Source organism: Meleagris gallopavo, chromosome 6 (genome assembly GCF_000146605.3).
Source record: "Meleagris gallopavo isolate NT-WF06-2002-E0010 breed Aviagen turkey brand Nicholas breeding stock chromosome 6, Turkey_5.1, whole genome shotgun sequence".
NCBI lineage: Eukaryota > Metazoa > Chordata > Aves > Galliformes > Phasianidae > Meleagris > Meleagris gallopavo.
Window position 1 is genome coordinate 24,202,814 of NC_015016.2, and position 12,648 is coordinate 24,215,461.

General features: G+C 37.9%; 1 protein-coding gene across 9 annotated transcripts in view; it reads right to left on the bottom strand.

Annotated features, from left to right (window-relative positions):
- Positions 1-3,934: 3,934 nt before the first annotated feature.
- The window catches only part of SLC39A12 (solute carrier family 39 member 12), a 44,116-nt gene continuing 35,402 nt past the window's right edge, over positions 3,935-12,648 (bottom strand). For all 9 annotated transcript variants that reach the window (XM_031553907.1, XM_031553906.1, XM_010712630.3 and 6 more), the window contains 2 exons: positions 10,513-10,700; positions 3,935-6,980 (listed from right to left, as the gene is read on the bottom strand). In XM_031553907.1, the coding sequence (XP_031409767.1) occupies positions 6,852-6,980; positions 10,513-10,700 (317 nt within the window). In that variant the 3' untranslated portion in view covers positions 3,935-6,851. The remainder of the gene's footprint in view (positions 6,981-10,512; positions 10,701-12,648) is intronic.

Below are 12,648 nucleotides of genomic sequence, written 5' to 3' on the forward strand. Positions count from 1 at the left end.
AAAGTGGGTATGAACTGATCTTGCTCCAATTTTACTTCCCCATAATGAAGACCATGGTCTTACATACACTATAATTATAAAATACCTTGAAAAAAATCTTCTAACAAATTAGATTTTGTCCACAAATACTGAGATTTAGCACATAGTAGAGCTTATATTTTGAAATGGGAGGCGAGGAGAGAAAAGGAAAGAAATAAAAAATCACTGCTCTTCAATGAAGTATGTTGGAATTATTTCTAAAAAAAACATGTCTCCGTAAAGGAGAATCAATGCTGAAGATGGAGGGTTAATTAAGTGCCATCCAGCCTAAGAACTTTTATGGCATATTAAAACATTATGCACTAGAAAAGACTGCAACAATCTTGTTTTCTTAGTGCTCCCTAATAATGCCACAGAACACTATGCCAGACAGTCAGCTGCTCTGTTTCTAGAAAAATGGCATATTCTTGCTAATTGCAAATGCTGCAAGCCAAATTAAAAAGTAGGTTTTCTGGTAGTGGGAAATGTTAGAATATGGTCTCATAAGCTTTGTTTCTTTCTTATTACTTGAGATGGAATTGAAATTCTGCAGATAAAATTATACTGGTTTCATCAACTATGAATATGTATTTTCCAAAATATATGGCTGTGAACATATGGATCATATTTTTAATGCATATCTCAAGTTTAAGAGTTATTAAAAGTCATCTGTTTTGTAATATTTAAACTATTTCCAGTGTTGAAACTCTTCTTCTTAGACATGACATTTTCCACTAACATGCACAGTGAATTGCGCGGCTTTTATGTTTGCCAAAGAGAATGAACTACAAGGAGGACGAGCTGATTGACTTTGCACATTTATTGTTTCTACTTGTATTTGCCCTGTCACCTACAAGAACTTCTTCCTTGGACATTTCCTTGTTCTGACTTTTCTGGTATGTATCTATTTTGCCATGTTTGTCTCCAAGTGGAAAAGGAGATGCTTTGCATTTGTGCAGGATGATGAATCATTATGCAGTTTAAAGTGTATCACCACTTGTATTCATTTCTTAACCAAATAAAAGAAGCCTTATTTTCCACTGCATCTTTCCTTCTAAAGCCTTGTCTAAGTTCCATTAGAAATGGTCACCAATGAGCTCCAAGAGAATGACAAAGTTGTTCTAATAATCACTGGACTCATGTGAATAGCACCTGGGGAACAAATTGCATGCATGTCTTTAGCTCATCTGTGGATGTCAAGTTTTCTGAGTGCTGCTATACTGACCTGGGCATATTAAATGACCAGATGCATACTGTCCAGTTCTGCTTTTCTAAATGTTCTAGTCATTACAACTATTTACTGCTGAACTGCTGTATCATATATATAGATTACTTCTGTGTGCACATTTAACAAATGAAATTCTCATCACTTTTTGGATTGAAACAGCAGCTGGAAAGTAGGTTTGCTCCTGCTCCAGAGCTAAGACTAAACATTTACACAGAAATATGTAGATGACTTTTGAAGTACTGAAAGCAGAAGAGAGTACCAGATGGTAGGAATAAAACCACCCAAGACCACCAGAGCTATTCCAAAACAGTTCAGCATGGATACAAAATAACTTGTGTTTGCACCTGGTACTCATAGCAGTCTCTCTCAACTGAGGAGAATCAAATTGCTGATACTATGGCGTAGGTAATAATTTCTACATCTGTAGTTCTTAGTGAAATTTCCAATGCTGCGTTGCCTTTTTTGAACTTCACAAGTCACAAGTAGTTGCAATATACTGCTCCAGTGTTGAACAAACATTCATCAGTGTGGATGATGAAGAATAAGTCCTTTTATAGGACTGATTTATGGGTTATGATATTTGCATAGCAGAGATAAGCAGCTGATAGGGCAGACAAACCAACAAGTTTTTGTGACAGTGGATGCCATGTCTGACATGCAAGGGCAGAGACAGCTAGAATACTCTAAAACCATTGCCAGGCCTGGGATATGGGCGTTGCTTGCACATTATGTACCCCGCAGACCAGCACAGGCATTGCCCTGGTGCCTTTATCACAACATTAGCAGACACAGAAAGAGTGCAGAAATTGTTGTGGTCTTAAATTAAGCCTGGAATATACCACAGTAAATGATTAGTCCAATTCCTTATACCTACCTTTCTCTGTCACGTGATAGTCCAGGCAAGTTTCTGCTCAACTTTAGGAGAAGGATGAGGGAGAGTTGCCAAGTCATCTTCAATAGGACAAAAATTTTTGACACATATCACACAGAATTACTGCTGGTCAGTGCTATATTGGACCAACATGTAGATGATTGCTAGGCAGATTTGTTTTGCTAGGTAGTCCCATGTTTAGCACTCTGTGCATCAGACCTGAGACTCTGAGAAGAAGGGACTGCCACACCATGCCTCATTTGTGTGCACATGGGTGTGCTATAAAGGGGCAAGATCTCCACACCAGCCCTGAGTTGAGGCCTTCTCCTTTATTAATGAGAGCATCATGGGAGATTCCTCTGCAGGAAAATGATGTTCCTGTGGGTCATCCCATATGCTGGGGTGCTGCAGGGTGCGCAGCAGGAGCCTGCACTCATGGAGTTATCAGCCAAACTACTTTTATGATATCCCTGACCTCCAAAACCAAGACAACACGATCTGTCTGGGAATTTGCCCTGAACTGAGCTTCTACAGGACGCCGCAGCTATAAAACCTTTCATCCTTGCACTGCAGCCATTAAAGTGCTGGTCTGAAGTACGTGGGAGCAGCACACAGGCCTCTCAGGGAGAGCTCTGTAGCCACCTGGCCCTCACTGCCTCCTGTCATCCATTTCCACACAGGAAGCAGCCAGCCCTCTGTGTCCTATCCACAGACTAGGGTGTTCTGTACAGCCCTCTGTGCTCCTACCCCCACACCAGGGAGCTTAGCACTGACTTTGGGCTGCTGTGCCATGTATCCCACTTTGCAGGCCCTCTTATCAGAGACATAAAAGGATGAAGGCTCGTACTGCATGATTCACGGCAGTGGCTCTGCACATGGGTTTTTTGCTCCTTTGAGGGAAGGAAAGGAAGGTGGCTCTAGTAAAACACATTCCATGACTTTCTGTTTTGGTTAAAGCCATTGTGTAACTACTGCTTGTACTTTCTGTAGTCACATTCCTAAGGCTGCAAACACAATAGAAGGCAGATAATTTTTAAGATGAAAGGAAGATTTGACAACAGGTTACAGTAAAGCAAGAGAAGCTAAAAACATTGACAAATCATTCTTTTGTTATAAATTATCAGCCTTAATCTTGGCTTGACATAAACCTGTTTTTGGTTTCTAAATGCAGGCTAATAAATTATTACAATAATAATATGCTTTCTCCAATGCAAGGTGAAAGAAAAACAAGTATGTTTTCTAAGGGTATGTTGTTATACCAATCTAGCCATGTTTTCTTTTATTAAAAAAGACCTTTCTTTTCCTCACTGGCGAATTGCCATCTTCATGTTTAAAGCATAAAATACAGGGATGGAATAGATGGCAGTATTTAAAACATGCAGATGAGCTCCAGAAACTTTCTAAGGGCATTAGGATAGCTGGCTGCAAAGAAGGTACTATTTATCTTAAAAGTCACTGGGTAATGCATAACATATACAAAACAAGCGGTACAAAGTCAACACTTTTACCCTTGTAGTTTGAAATTAGAATTATTTTTTATGAGGTTTTCTACTACTTAACTTCCAGGAAAAGATACTGTAACAAAAAAATTCTTTAAACCTCTTCTTTTATCTCCCATTTTCTATGTATGTCAAAAACCAAGATATGTAAAAAAGCAAGATATTTTCTGGTTTGTTTGTTTTTTTAATCATATGAGTGCAAGAAAACTACGATAGATGAAAGAGAGAAATGCTAACCCTCTTCTTTCAGAAAAATTCCTGTTTCTACAGATTGATATATTTTAGGGTTTTAAAGGAACACTATGATTATCTAGTCAGAACTGCCCAACAGTCTGTAAAACTTCACCAAGTAATCTCTCCATCAAACACGTAACATCTGTTTGAGTAATTGCATACCTCTTAGAAAGATACCCAACCATGATTTAGCAGCTGCAAGTGATGAAGTTCTGCAGCCCTTACTCAGGATTTGACTCAATGAAAACATTGGCATAATATGTTCTGGCTGTTAGGTTTGGAGGAACAGAAAGAAATATCTGGCTTTAAATAGAGCCTTGTTTGAAATCTCTATGAATAAACTCTACAGAATTTAAAACAAACAAAAGAGAATGCATCATAGGAATACTTTTGCACCACCTTCTCATAAACCCATGTTCTTCAATTGTTTTTCTTGGGATTTGGCAAAAAGATGAATCCTACAGGTGGATCTCTTTGATTTAAACTGATTTAGTTTTCCAGTTCAGTGATATATAGAAATAGTTTCCAGTACCCTGTATGAAATATAGCCTAGTCTTGCTTTACATCAGGTATTTCTCCATCTTCAGTATCCAATCGTAAAGCTGCTGAATTAGAGCAGAGGGATCAGTTTTGGTAGTGACAAAAGTTCTCTCGTAGGTGCCACAAGAATTCAAACTTCTGTATACTAGTGAGATGTCAGGTATTCAGAGTTAATAGCACCACAAAATGTAACTGAATGGTTCTCATACAGATGCACACTGTCTTTGTGGCAGAAACAAGTTACAGGCATTCTGTTCAATGTGTTTGCACATACAGCAGAAGTTGTACGAATATACTTGTTAAATGTGATCAAGAAATCTGACATATATACATAGTCAAAAGATGGTATTTTCCAAAGAGACGCGAACACTGTATGTACACAAATTTTTTCAGTGTGAACCTCTGCTTGTATGCATCTTCAAAGAACACACTGACAGAAATTAAGTGCCAGTTTTCAGACACATTAATGATAGAAAACAATTCCAGAATATCACAATATTGCCAAAACATGCTTATGTTTGTAACCTTTTTTCCTGTTGTAGTGAACATAAGCCACCTATAAGAATTCAAATTACAGTAGCTCTGCATTTTGAAATAACAAAAGTTTCCAATGTTCATTTACACCATCTGATACAGGAATAGATTTTGCTTACGTCCAGTGGTGTCCTGCTATTGCTTGAATTGACTGTCACAGCTGAAGGTCATTGAATCAGTGCCAATACAATCAGATGAAATACTAGAAAACTGCTTTTAAAAAAATCTTACCTTCATAAAAACAAGCACAAACTCCTGAAAAATGTAAACTTTGAAAAGAGAAGCTAAGGCTTGTCAGCTGACTAGGCAGCCTTCAAAGTTAAACCAACAGAAAAAGCAGTCATAACATTTGCACACCTACATAAAACAGGTTAGTATTTTACTTTGAGACTTTAAACAACTTGGTTCATTTCCTCAGTCAGTTAGAAACTTCCTGTGTGACTTTGGATAAATTGTTTAGGACAAGGTGTTTGAAGGTATGTAAATATACACTTAGATGTGCACTGGAGTATTTGCTACAGATTCTCTTAACGTACAGGCACAGAAAATGGGTGCATAACAACCTTTACAATTATCTTCAGCATTTTTCCCAAAGGTAGCCTGTTGATGACTAGGGATCCACAGCTATATGAATCAAGGCTATTGCATAAGATTTACAATATATTTCATTTTAGATTTTGATGATAAAGTAGCATATCTCTCTGAGAACTGACCGTGCTCCAGAATAACGCATGATCTTCTCTGTAATATAGAAATAATTGTACCTCCAGTAGGAGCTGTCAAGTAAACACATTGTAAGACAGACATACAGTATCACAAGGGAGCCTTTTTTCAAGATAGATTAAAACAAGGAAGAAAAAGATGCATTTACTTGCATAAAGAAAATATGTTTGTTCTGTAACTTGCTGTCCCTATTTTCACAGTTCATCAGAGCAGGAAGAAGGAATTCATTTCAATTCTCACATAAAAACATAAATTAGATAGGGGAGTGTTTCTTATGCCAGTAATTCATAGTGTGTAAGTAATAGACATCACAGTGATGAAGGTTGCTCAGTACTGCCTGGAAGCCACTCAGCACCTCAGAATTAGAACAGAATTTTTATATTAGTTTCAGGGTTGACTCTGCAATGCAAAATTAAATGAGTCATCTGTAACCTATGCAGAATTCTCTTGAAACCAAGAGGACTAATTACATCAAAAAAACCCTCAGGTTAGAAGCAGTTGAAGTCAGTCTCTAAGAGGGCATTGCTGGAAGGCACTACTGGTTTTTATTAATGATGGCTTAAAAGCAACATCTGGCTTGATGATTCTCTTGATTTGAGAAGACTGGAAGGGATGTTGAGGGAAAGAAACCATATTTCTAGTTCAAGAACTTTTCATTTTTACCTGCTCACTGGACCAGCAAGACAACCAAGGATCATTATGCTGGCAAAGTGAACAAGACAGATACTATAAACAGATTGCTATATGCAATTTAACAGTTAGTTTTGCTGTACTTTTTAGTTTTGTATAAATATATTTATTTCTTACATAAGAGACAACACAGTTTCCTGCTTCGAATTATTCAACTATGGTTAGTTCACTTTATTGCATTTAAATGTGCTTTATTCGTTTCTTCGATCAGACTGGCAGTGATCATTGAGAGCATTCAACCAGAACAGTCTCAATAAAAACTAATCAGAAGCTCCTGTGAGTTTGAGCATGGGGATCTGGGAAACTCAGTAACAAATAAAACATATTTCTAAACATTTACGTTTACAAGAAAAAATCCAAGGTCTGAACAATAAGTTAATTAATTGACATAGTTATCTACTGTTCAGATATAAAAATCCTGAAAACTTAATTTATATATTGCTATGGCAGACGTGACAAAACTGAACAACTATCCACTGTCATAAGTGGCACTTCAAGATTTCCAAAAGAAAACTTATATTTTAATTTTCTGTTCATATATAGCCAAGAGTACGAGGCAAAGCCAGCCTAATAGTAATCCGAGGTTCTGTAGAAGAAACATCAACCAGGGTCGCCGTGTCTGAATATGAGTCATTTCAGGAAGCTAAAAAAAGAATAAGACACCAGAATGAGAGCCAGATATATTCATCTCTGGGAAAAAGTCTTATGGGAAAACAAGGCAAACTTCATTTAAAAAGGCTTTCAAAATACTGGGTTTCTGGATGCAACTACTAATCTGTAGCACGTTCTGTACATTGTAACTACACAGATCTTGACCGTGAAAAGATTAACAAAATTCTGTCCGTTTTTGTTCTTTCACTAGCACCAGCGAGAATAGACGAGATTCCAAAATTTGTTAATAGTAATTTTGTGCAGCTGTCTGTCAGGAAATTCTTATTTAGGAAAATTAGTGATTCCCTTTTGTGGGAATCAACTAGTTTGAGTTATTTTGTTTCTGTACTATATATAGGGTCATTCTGCTCCTACTGAAATAACTGGCAACTCTCCTACTTACTTGGGTTCTAGTAAGCATATAAGTAGAAAACAGAATCTATTTAATATGCTGAAAAAAAAAAACAACCTTTAATAATTATCTCTGAAAGTTTTAAATCAAGTAAAGCAGCAGCAGCTGTCTGTAATCATATTAAAAGTTACTTACACTCTGACCTTCCACCCTACATGATCTCTTTTATCAAAGTTTTAAACAAAATATATGTCTTGATAAAATCTGTAGAAATAATGCCTCAGGCTCAGGTTCTCAGTTTTGTGTTACTGACACCAGGAGTGATACTAATGACTGCTGATATTTTCATGCCCACCTCTGGAAATAGAGCCATGGCCTGGTACAACTCTTTTTAATATTTTGTCTATTTCATGTGAACTTCAAAACAAAATAAAATCTGGAAAAAAAAAAAAGTAGTGAGCTGTCCAGACACCTTCCCATCATATTGCTTTCCTTCCCCACTCACAGCCTGTGTTGGAATGAATTCACTCATTTTCCTTGCACCCTCAAAGACTCCTCCCACGGGCAGCATCTCCTCTGGAAGCTGATATGGGCCCAAATGAAGTCTTTATAGTGAAAAATCTGCCTCTGCTTTAAAGGTGTGCATTAAAGTAACTGGATAATCCAGAAGTCCTAAATTTTTGCAATAGCCAGGCAATAGTTCAGATTACGATACAAATTCACATCTTAAAAACACATGTAATTAGGTTTAATATATATTTAACAGTCATCAGAGATATTTAAGCTGGAGGAAATGCAAACGCTTCTGATGTAAATCAAAATCTGAACTGACAGCATATCAATGTTCAGAACGTATTTTTTGTTTTGTATATAAATAAAAACCAGGCAGAGGGCAGGCACAAAAAAAATCTCTTTATATTGCTCATAAAAGGTGCTTTTCAGGGGATTTAATTTTGATTAAACAACATCTAAAGTCATGATGTTACAGATTTTGACTTATATGTATATCTTGAAGCCATCAATTTACAATGTAATATTTCATAGCGCATACAGTCACAAGACAAAATTCTCCTCCCTTCTGTCCTCCCTGATATCTATGAAGATAAAATTTTGCAAAATTCCTTGGGTAAAATGATGAAGGCTATAAATCATTTTATCCCTTGCCCTACACCCCAGGTTTTTAATTAATTAGTTTACTCTGCTTGTAAATGGAGCCAGAATACCATTTTTAGATACAGATGAACAGAAATAATTTTGCATGTTCTACTGGCGCAGCAGTCTCACAGTGCTGTCCTGTCAGTGAGCCTCCATCTCCTATACCTCAGTGTTCCTCAATGCAAAAATCAGCACGGCTGTTCCATCATGTCCCATATTTAACCAATACAGGAAGTATTGTGAAGGCTCAGAAAACAGATTCTTAAAATTATAGCTTTGCACACCATAAGGTATTTGTACACCTTTGTCAGGAACCTGATAATTGCTGTTTTTGAATGAGAACACAACAGTGAATAGAAGTTTCTCCTGTGAAGAAAATTGAAAAACATATAAACCACTGCAGATTTTCTTTTGAGTTGGCCTATGCAAACACCTGAAACTTTTCAGATCTATAAATTCCCTGTGATATTCAGTGCTTGCACTTCCAAAAACCCAATGGCAGTTCTTTTGACATAAGCAGAGAAAAACTGGTTGGAATGCCTCTTGTTCATAAGAGGGAGGTGAGAGAAATATAAGATTCTCCTCTTTCTCTCTTCTTCTACTCACATCGTGGTTATAGAGTCAGAACAAGTTAAAAACATGGTATTGTTAGAGGAGTTTCATCCCTGATAGATTCTGATCCTGCACTACAGGAAAAATATGACTAAGCCCTTAGCCATGTTATTAAAACCATGCCTACTGAATAGGAAAGCAGTATAACTTCCAAATTTCTCTGTCAGAACAAGATGCAACTATGCAGCTTGGTACACAGTATTCTTGTCTGTTATTTACCACCTTGATCCAGACAGCTGATACATCCACAGTCCTTCATCAGCTCCCTCATAAGCTCTTGGGAGCATTTTATGTTCATATTACTGCTATTATAGAAGGAAAAAAATTGACTGAAATACACCCAAGGTCTAAGGTCAAGGACTACAAGCATATTTTTAAATAGGTAATAATAATGACATGGCATATCAGGTTTCAAATATTACTCTTGAACCTGGCAAATTGTATCATAGGCACCAGGTGGGGATTGGTAGTAAACAGAACAGAGACAGTCAGGCTTAAGAAAAGCACAGTAAAAATTCATAAAGAGAGAAAACTCCTTTTTTCCCCTCTGGATCTAATGACATAGTAAGGCCAGTCTTTGCTCAGAAGCTTGCAAACAACTTTACATTAATATACATTAGCTAAAAAGCATGACATTTTGAATCATAGTAAGCCGGAAAGGTAATCAAGTTCTGTGTTTTTATTAGTGTAACATTTAGGCACCTCTTCAATAAATGATGCATCTTGAGGCACCTTCATGAGTTATGACTCCATAACATTCTTCCGCAGTCCTTAGACCTCTCTCTCATAATGTGTTTTCACATTTTTTTCTATAGTTAGGTCATTTCTATTGAACTAGGAGTATGAAAAATGATGGGAATTATGAGACAATCTAATGGGTTTCGAATTGCTTAGGAACTCATGCAAACCTCTCTGAGATAGAAAGGCAGGCCAGAGAGGGCAGAGGATAAACATCTCACATTTTAGCTCACAAACTGCAAATTCATGTTGAAATAATGGATTAAGACTATACAGAGAAAAAGGAGCAAAAAGAAAAATGTTATCAAGTTATTCAAGATTTTTAAAAAGTCCTGCATGTTCAAATGTGTATGTTATTTTCAGTTATCTTTAATTCTTCTATTGAAAATGTTAACCTGTCTAAAAGTCCTCTGTGTCTTATTCGTATGTTACCCTCTTTACAGCTTTATTTCACCCTTTTATTACTATTACACCTATAGTGACAGTGACACCAAACAAAACCAGACCATCCTTCTAAGCTCTGTACACATACAGGGCAGAAGACACGCTCTTCCTAAGAAGCCTACAAAATTCCTTTCCCTTCAAGTTCATCCTCCTGCATTCATTTGACACTCACCTATGATGTGGCTGTTAGAAGGAAAGTATAATAATAGGCAGAATTTCTCACCATTTCTGCTAAAGATAAATACAAGAACATTCCAGCTGTAACAGTAAAAATCCAGTTTTGAATGCATGGATCCGTTGACACAGAAAGGCCAATATAAAGCCCTAAGAATGCCGTTAGTGCACTTATAAAATTCATCAAAATTGCAATCTTCGTGGGGAGGCCCGTACTCAGTAGCACAGCAAAATCTCCTGCACAGAGAAAAAGACAACAAAAAATGGTTAGTGGCTAAACGTGTTTGTAAGATTTTTCATAATAAATGTACAAAGGAGACAGTGAAGGATGGAAGATTGCCCTTAGATTTCTATTAAATTGGTTGTATACTCATCTTGTGTGGAAAAACAACCACCCCAAACAGCTTGTATTTGTTTAGCTGTTCCTAAAGATAGTATAGAATATACAGGAGTAACTTCTGTTAGTTCTCGATGTTCTGTGACATTTATAGCTCAGATAAATGCAAAAGGGAAGTCGCATGTTTTCCCCAAGTTTCTAGATCTTCCTTGAATGGGAACTTGCCGGTTAAAAATCATGGGTGTTCAGTGTTGTACAGAAGAACCTATGCACATCCAATTCCATTTTAGTTTAATTCAACTGATTTCAAACCTAATTGACTTTAGTAAATTGTACATGAGAAAATGATCGTGGATTTTTTTTCTAAAATAAATGATTTCCTAACAGGCCCACAGCAAATGATTTTAAAAATTCCTCTCTACACATTTGGAAATACCACTTTGACACAGAATCACAGAATCACAGAATTGTAGGGGTTGGAAGGGACCTCTAGAGATCATCGAGACCAACCCCCCTGCCAAAGCAGGTTCCCTACACCAGGTCGCACAGGTAGGCGTCCAGGCGAGACTTGAATATCTCCAGAGAAGGAGACTCCACAACCTCCCTGGGCAGCCTGTTCCAGTGCTCCGTCACCCTCACCGTGAAGAAGTTCTTACGCACATTCGTGCAAAACTTCCTATGCTGCAGCTTATGTCCGTTTCCCCTCGTCCTGTCTCCACGTACCACTGAAAAGAGACTGGCCTCACCGCTATGGCCGCCACACCTCAGATATTTATAAACCTGGATCAGGTCCCCTCTCAGTCTTCTTTTCTCAAGGCTAAACAGACCCAGTTCACTTAGCCTTTCTTCACAGGGGAGATGCTCCAGGCCCTTCACCATCTTTGTGGCCTTCCGCTGGACTCTTTCCAAGAGATCCCTGTCTTTTTGAACTGGGGAGCCCAGAACTGGACACAGTACTCCAGATGAGGCCTTACCAGGGCAGAGTAGAGGGAGAGGATTGCCTCCCTTGACTTGCTGGACACGCTCTTCTTAATGCACCCCAGAATGCCATTGGCCTTTTTGGCCACGAGGGCAAACTGCTGGCTCATGGCCAACCTGTTGTCCACCAGGACGCCCAGGTCCCTCTCTGCAGAGCTCCTCTCCAGCAGCTCATCCCCCAGCCTGTATTGGTGCATGCAATTATTCCTCCCTAGGTGTAAGACCCTACACTTGCTTTTGTTGAACCTCATCAGGTTTCTTACTGCCCAGCTCTCCAGCCTGTCCAGGTCTCGCTGAATGGCAGCACAGCCTTCAGGCGTGTCAGCCAATCCTCCCAACTTCGTATCATCAGCAAACTTGCACACCACTGCATCAGAATTAAGAAAATCTCTGGAGTTAGCTGTTCAGTACTTTCATAGTTTCTGTGCTATACAAACATGAGTTAACAGTTCTACAAGAATTATCTATCCACTTTTTGAGGGAGAGAAGTTTTCTACAGATACAGCACTTGAAACCTCCAGTCATTTAAAAATAAAAAGAAACCAGAATCCAAAAGTTCTCATTTTGGACTTGCCAGCGTATATATGTTCATCAACGCAATGCCAGGAACAGCTTCAGACATACTGAAAGATTTACAAGAAGGAGATAATTGAGAAAATTTTTCAATAGAGCTATCTTGCAGCCATGTCTGCTAGTAAAATGGGTCATATATCTTTCTTTACTATCTTGTTAGTCTTGATTAGTACCAGGAATTAGAATACCCTGAAGAATACATTGTTAAATGGCTCTGTTGCATATTAAAACTCTTTCATAGCCCATTGTGTCAGATATGCCATTTGACACACATGGATCTTGCTCACAGTTTACAGT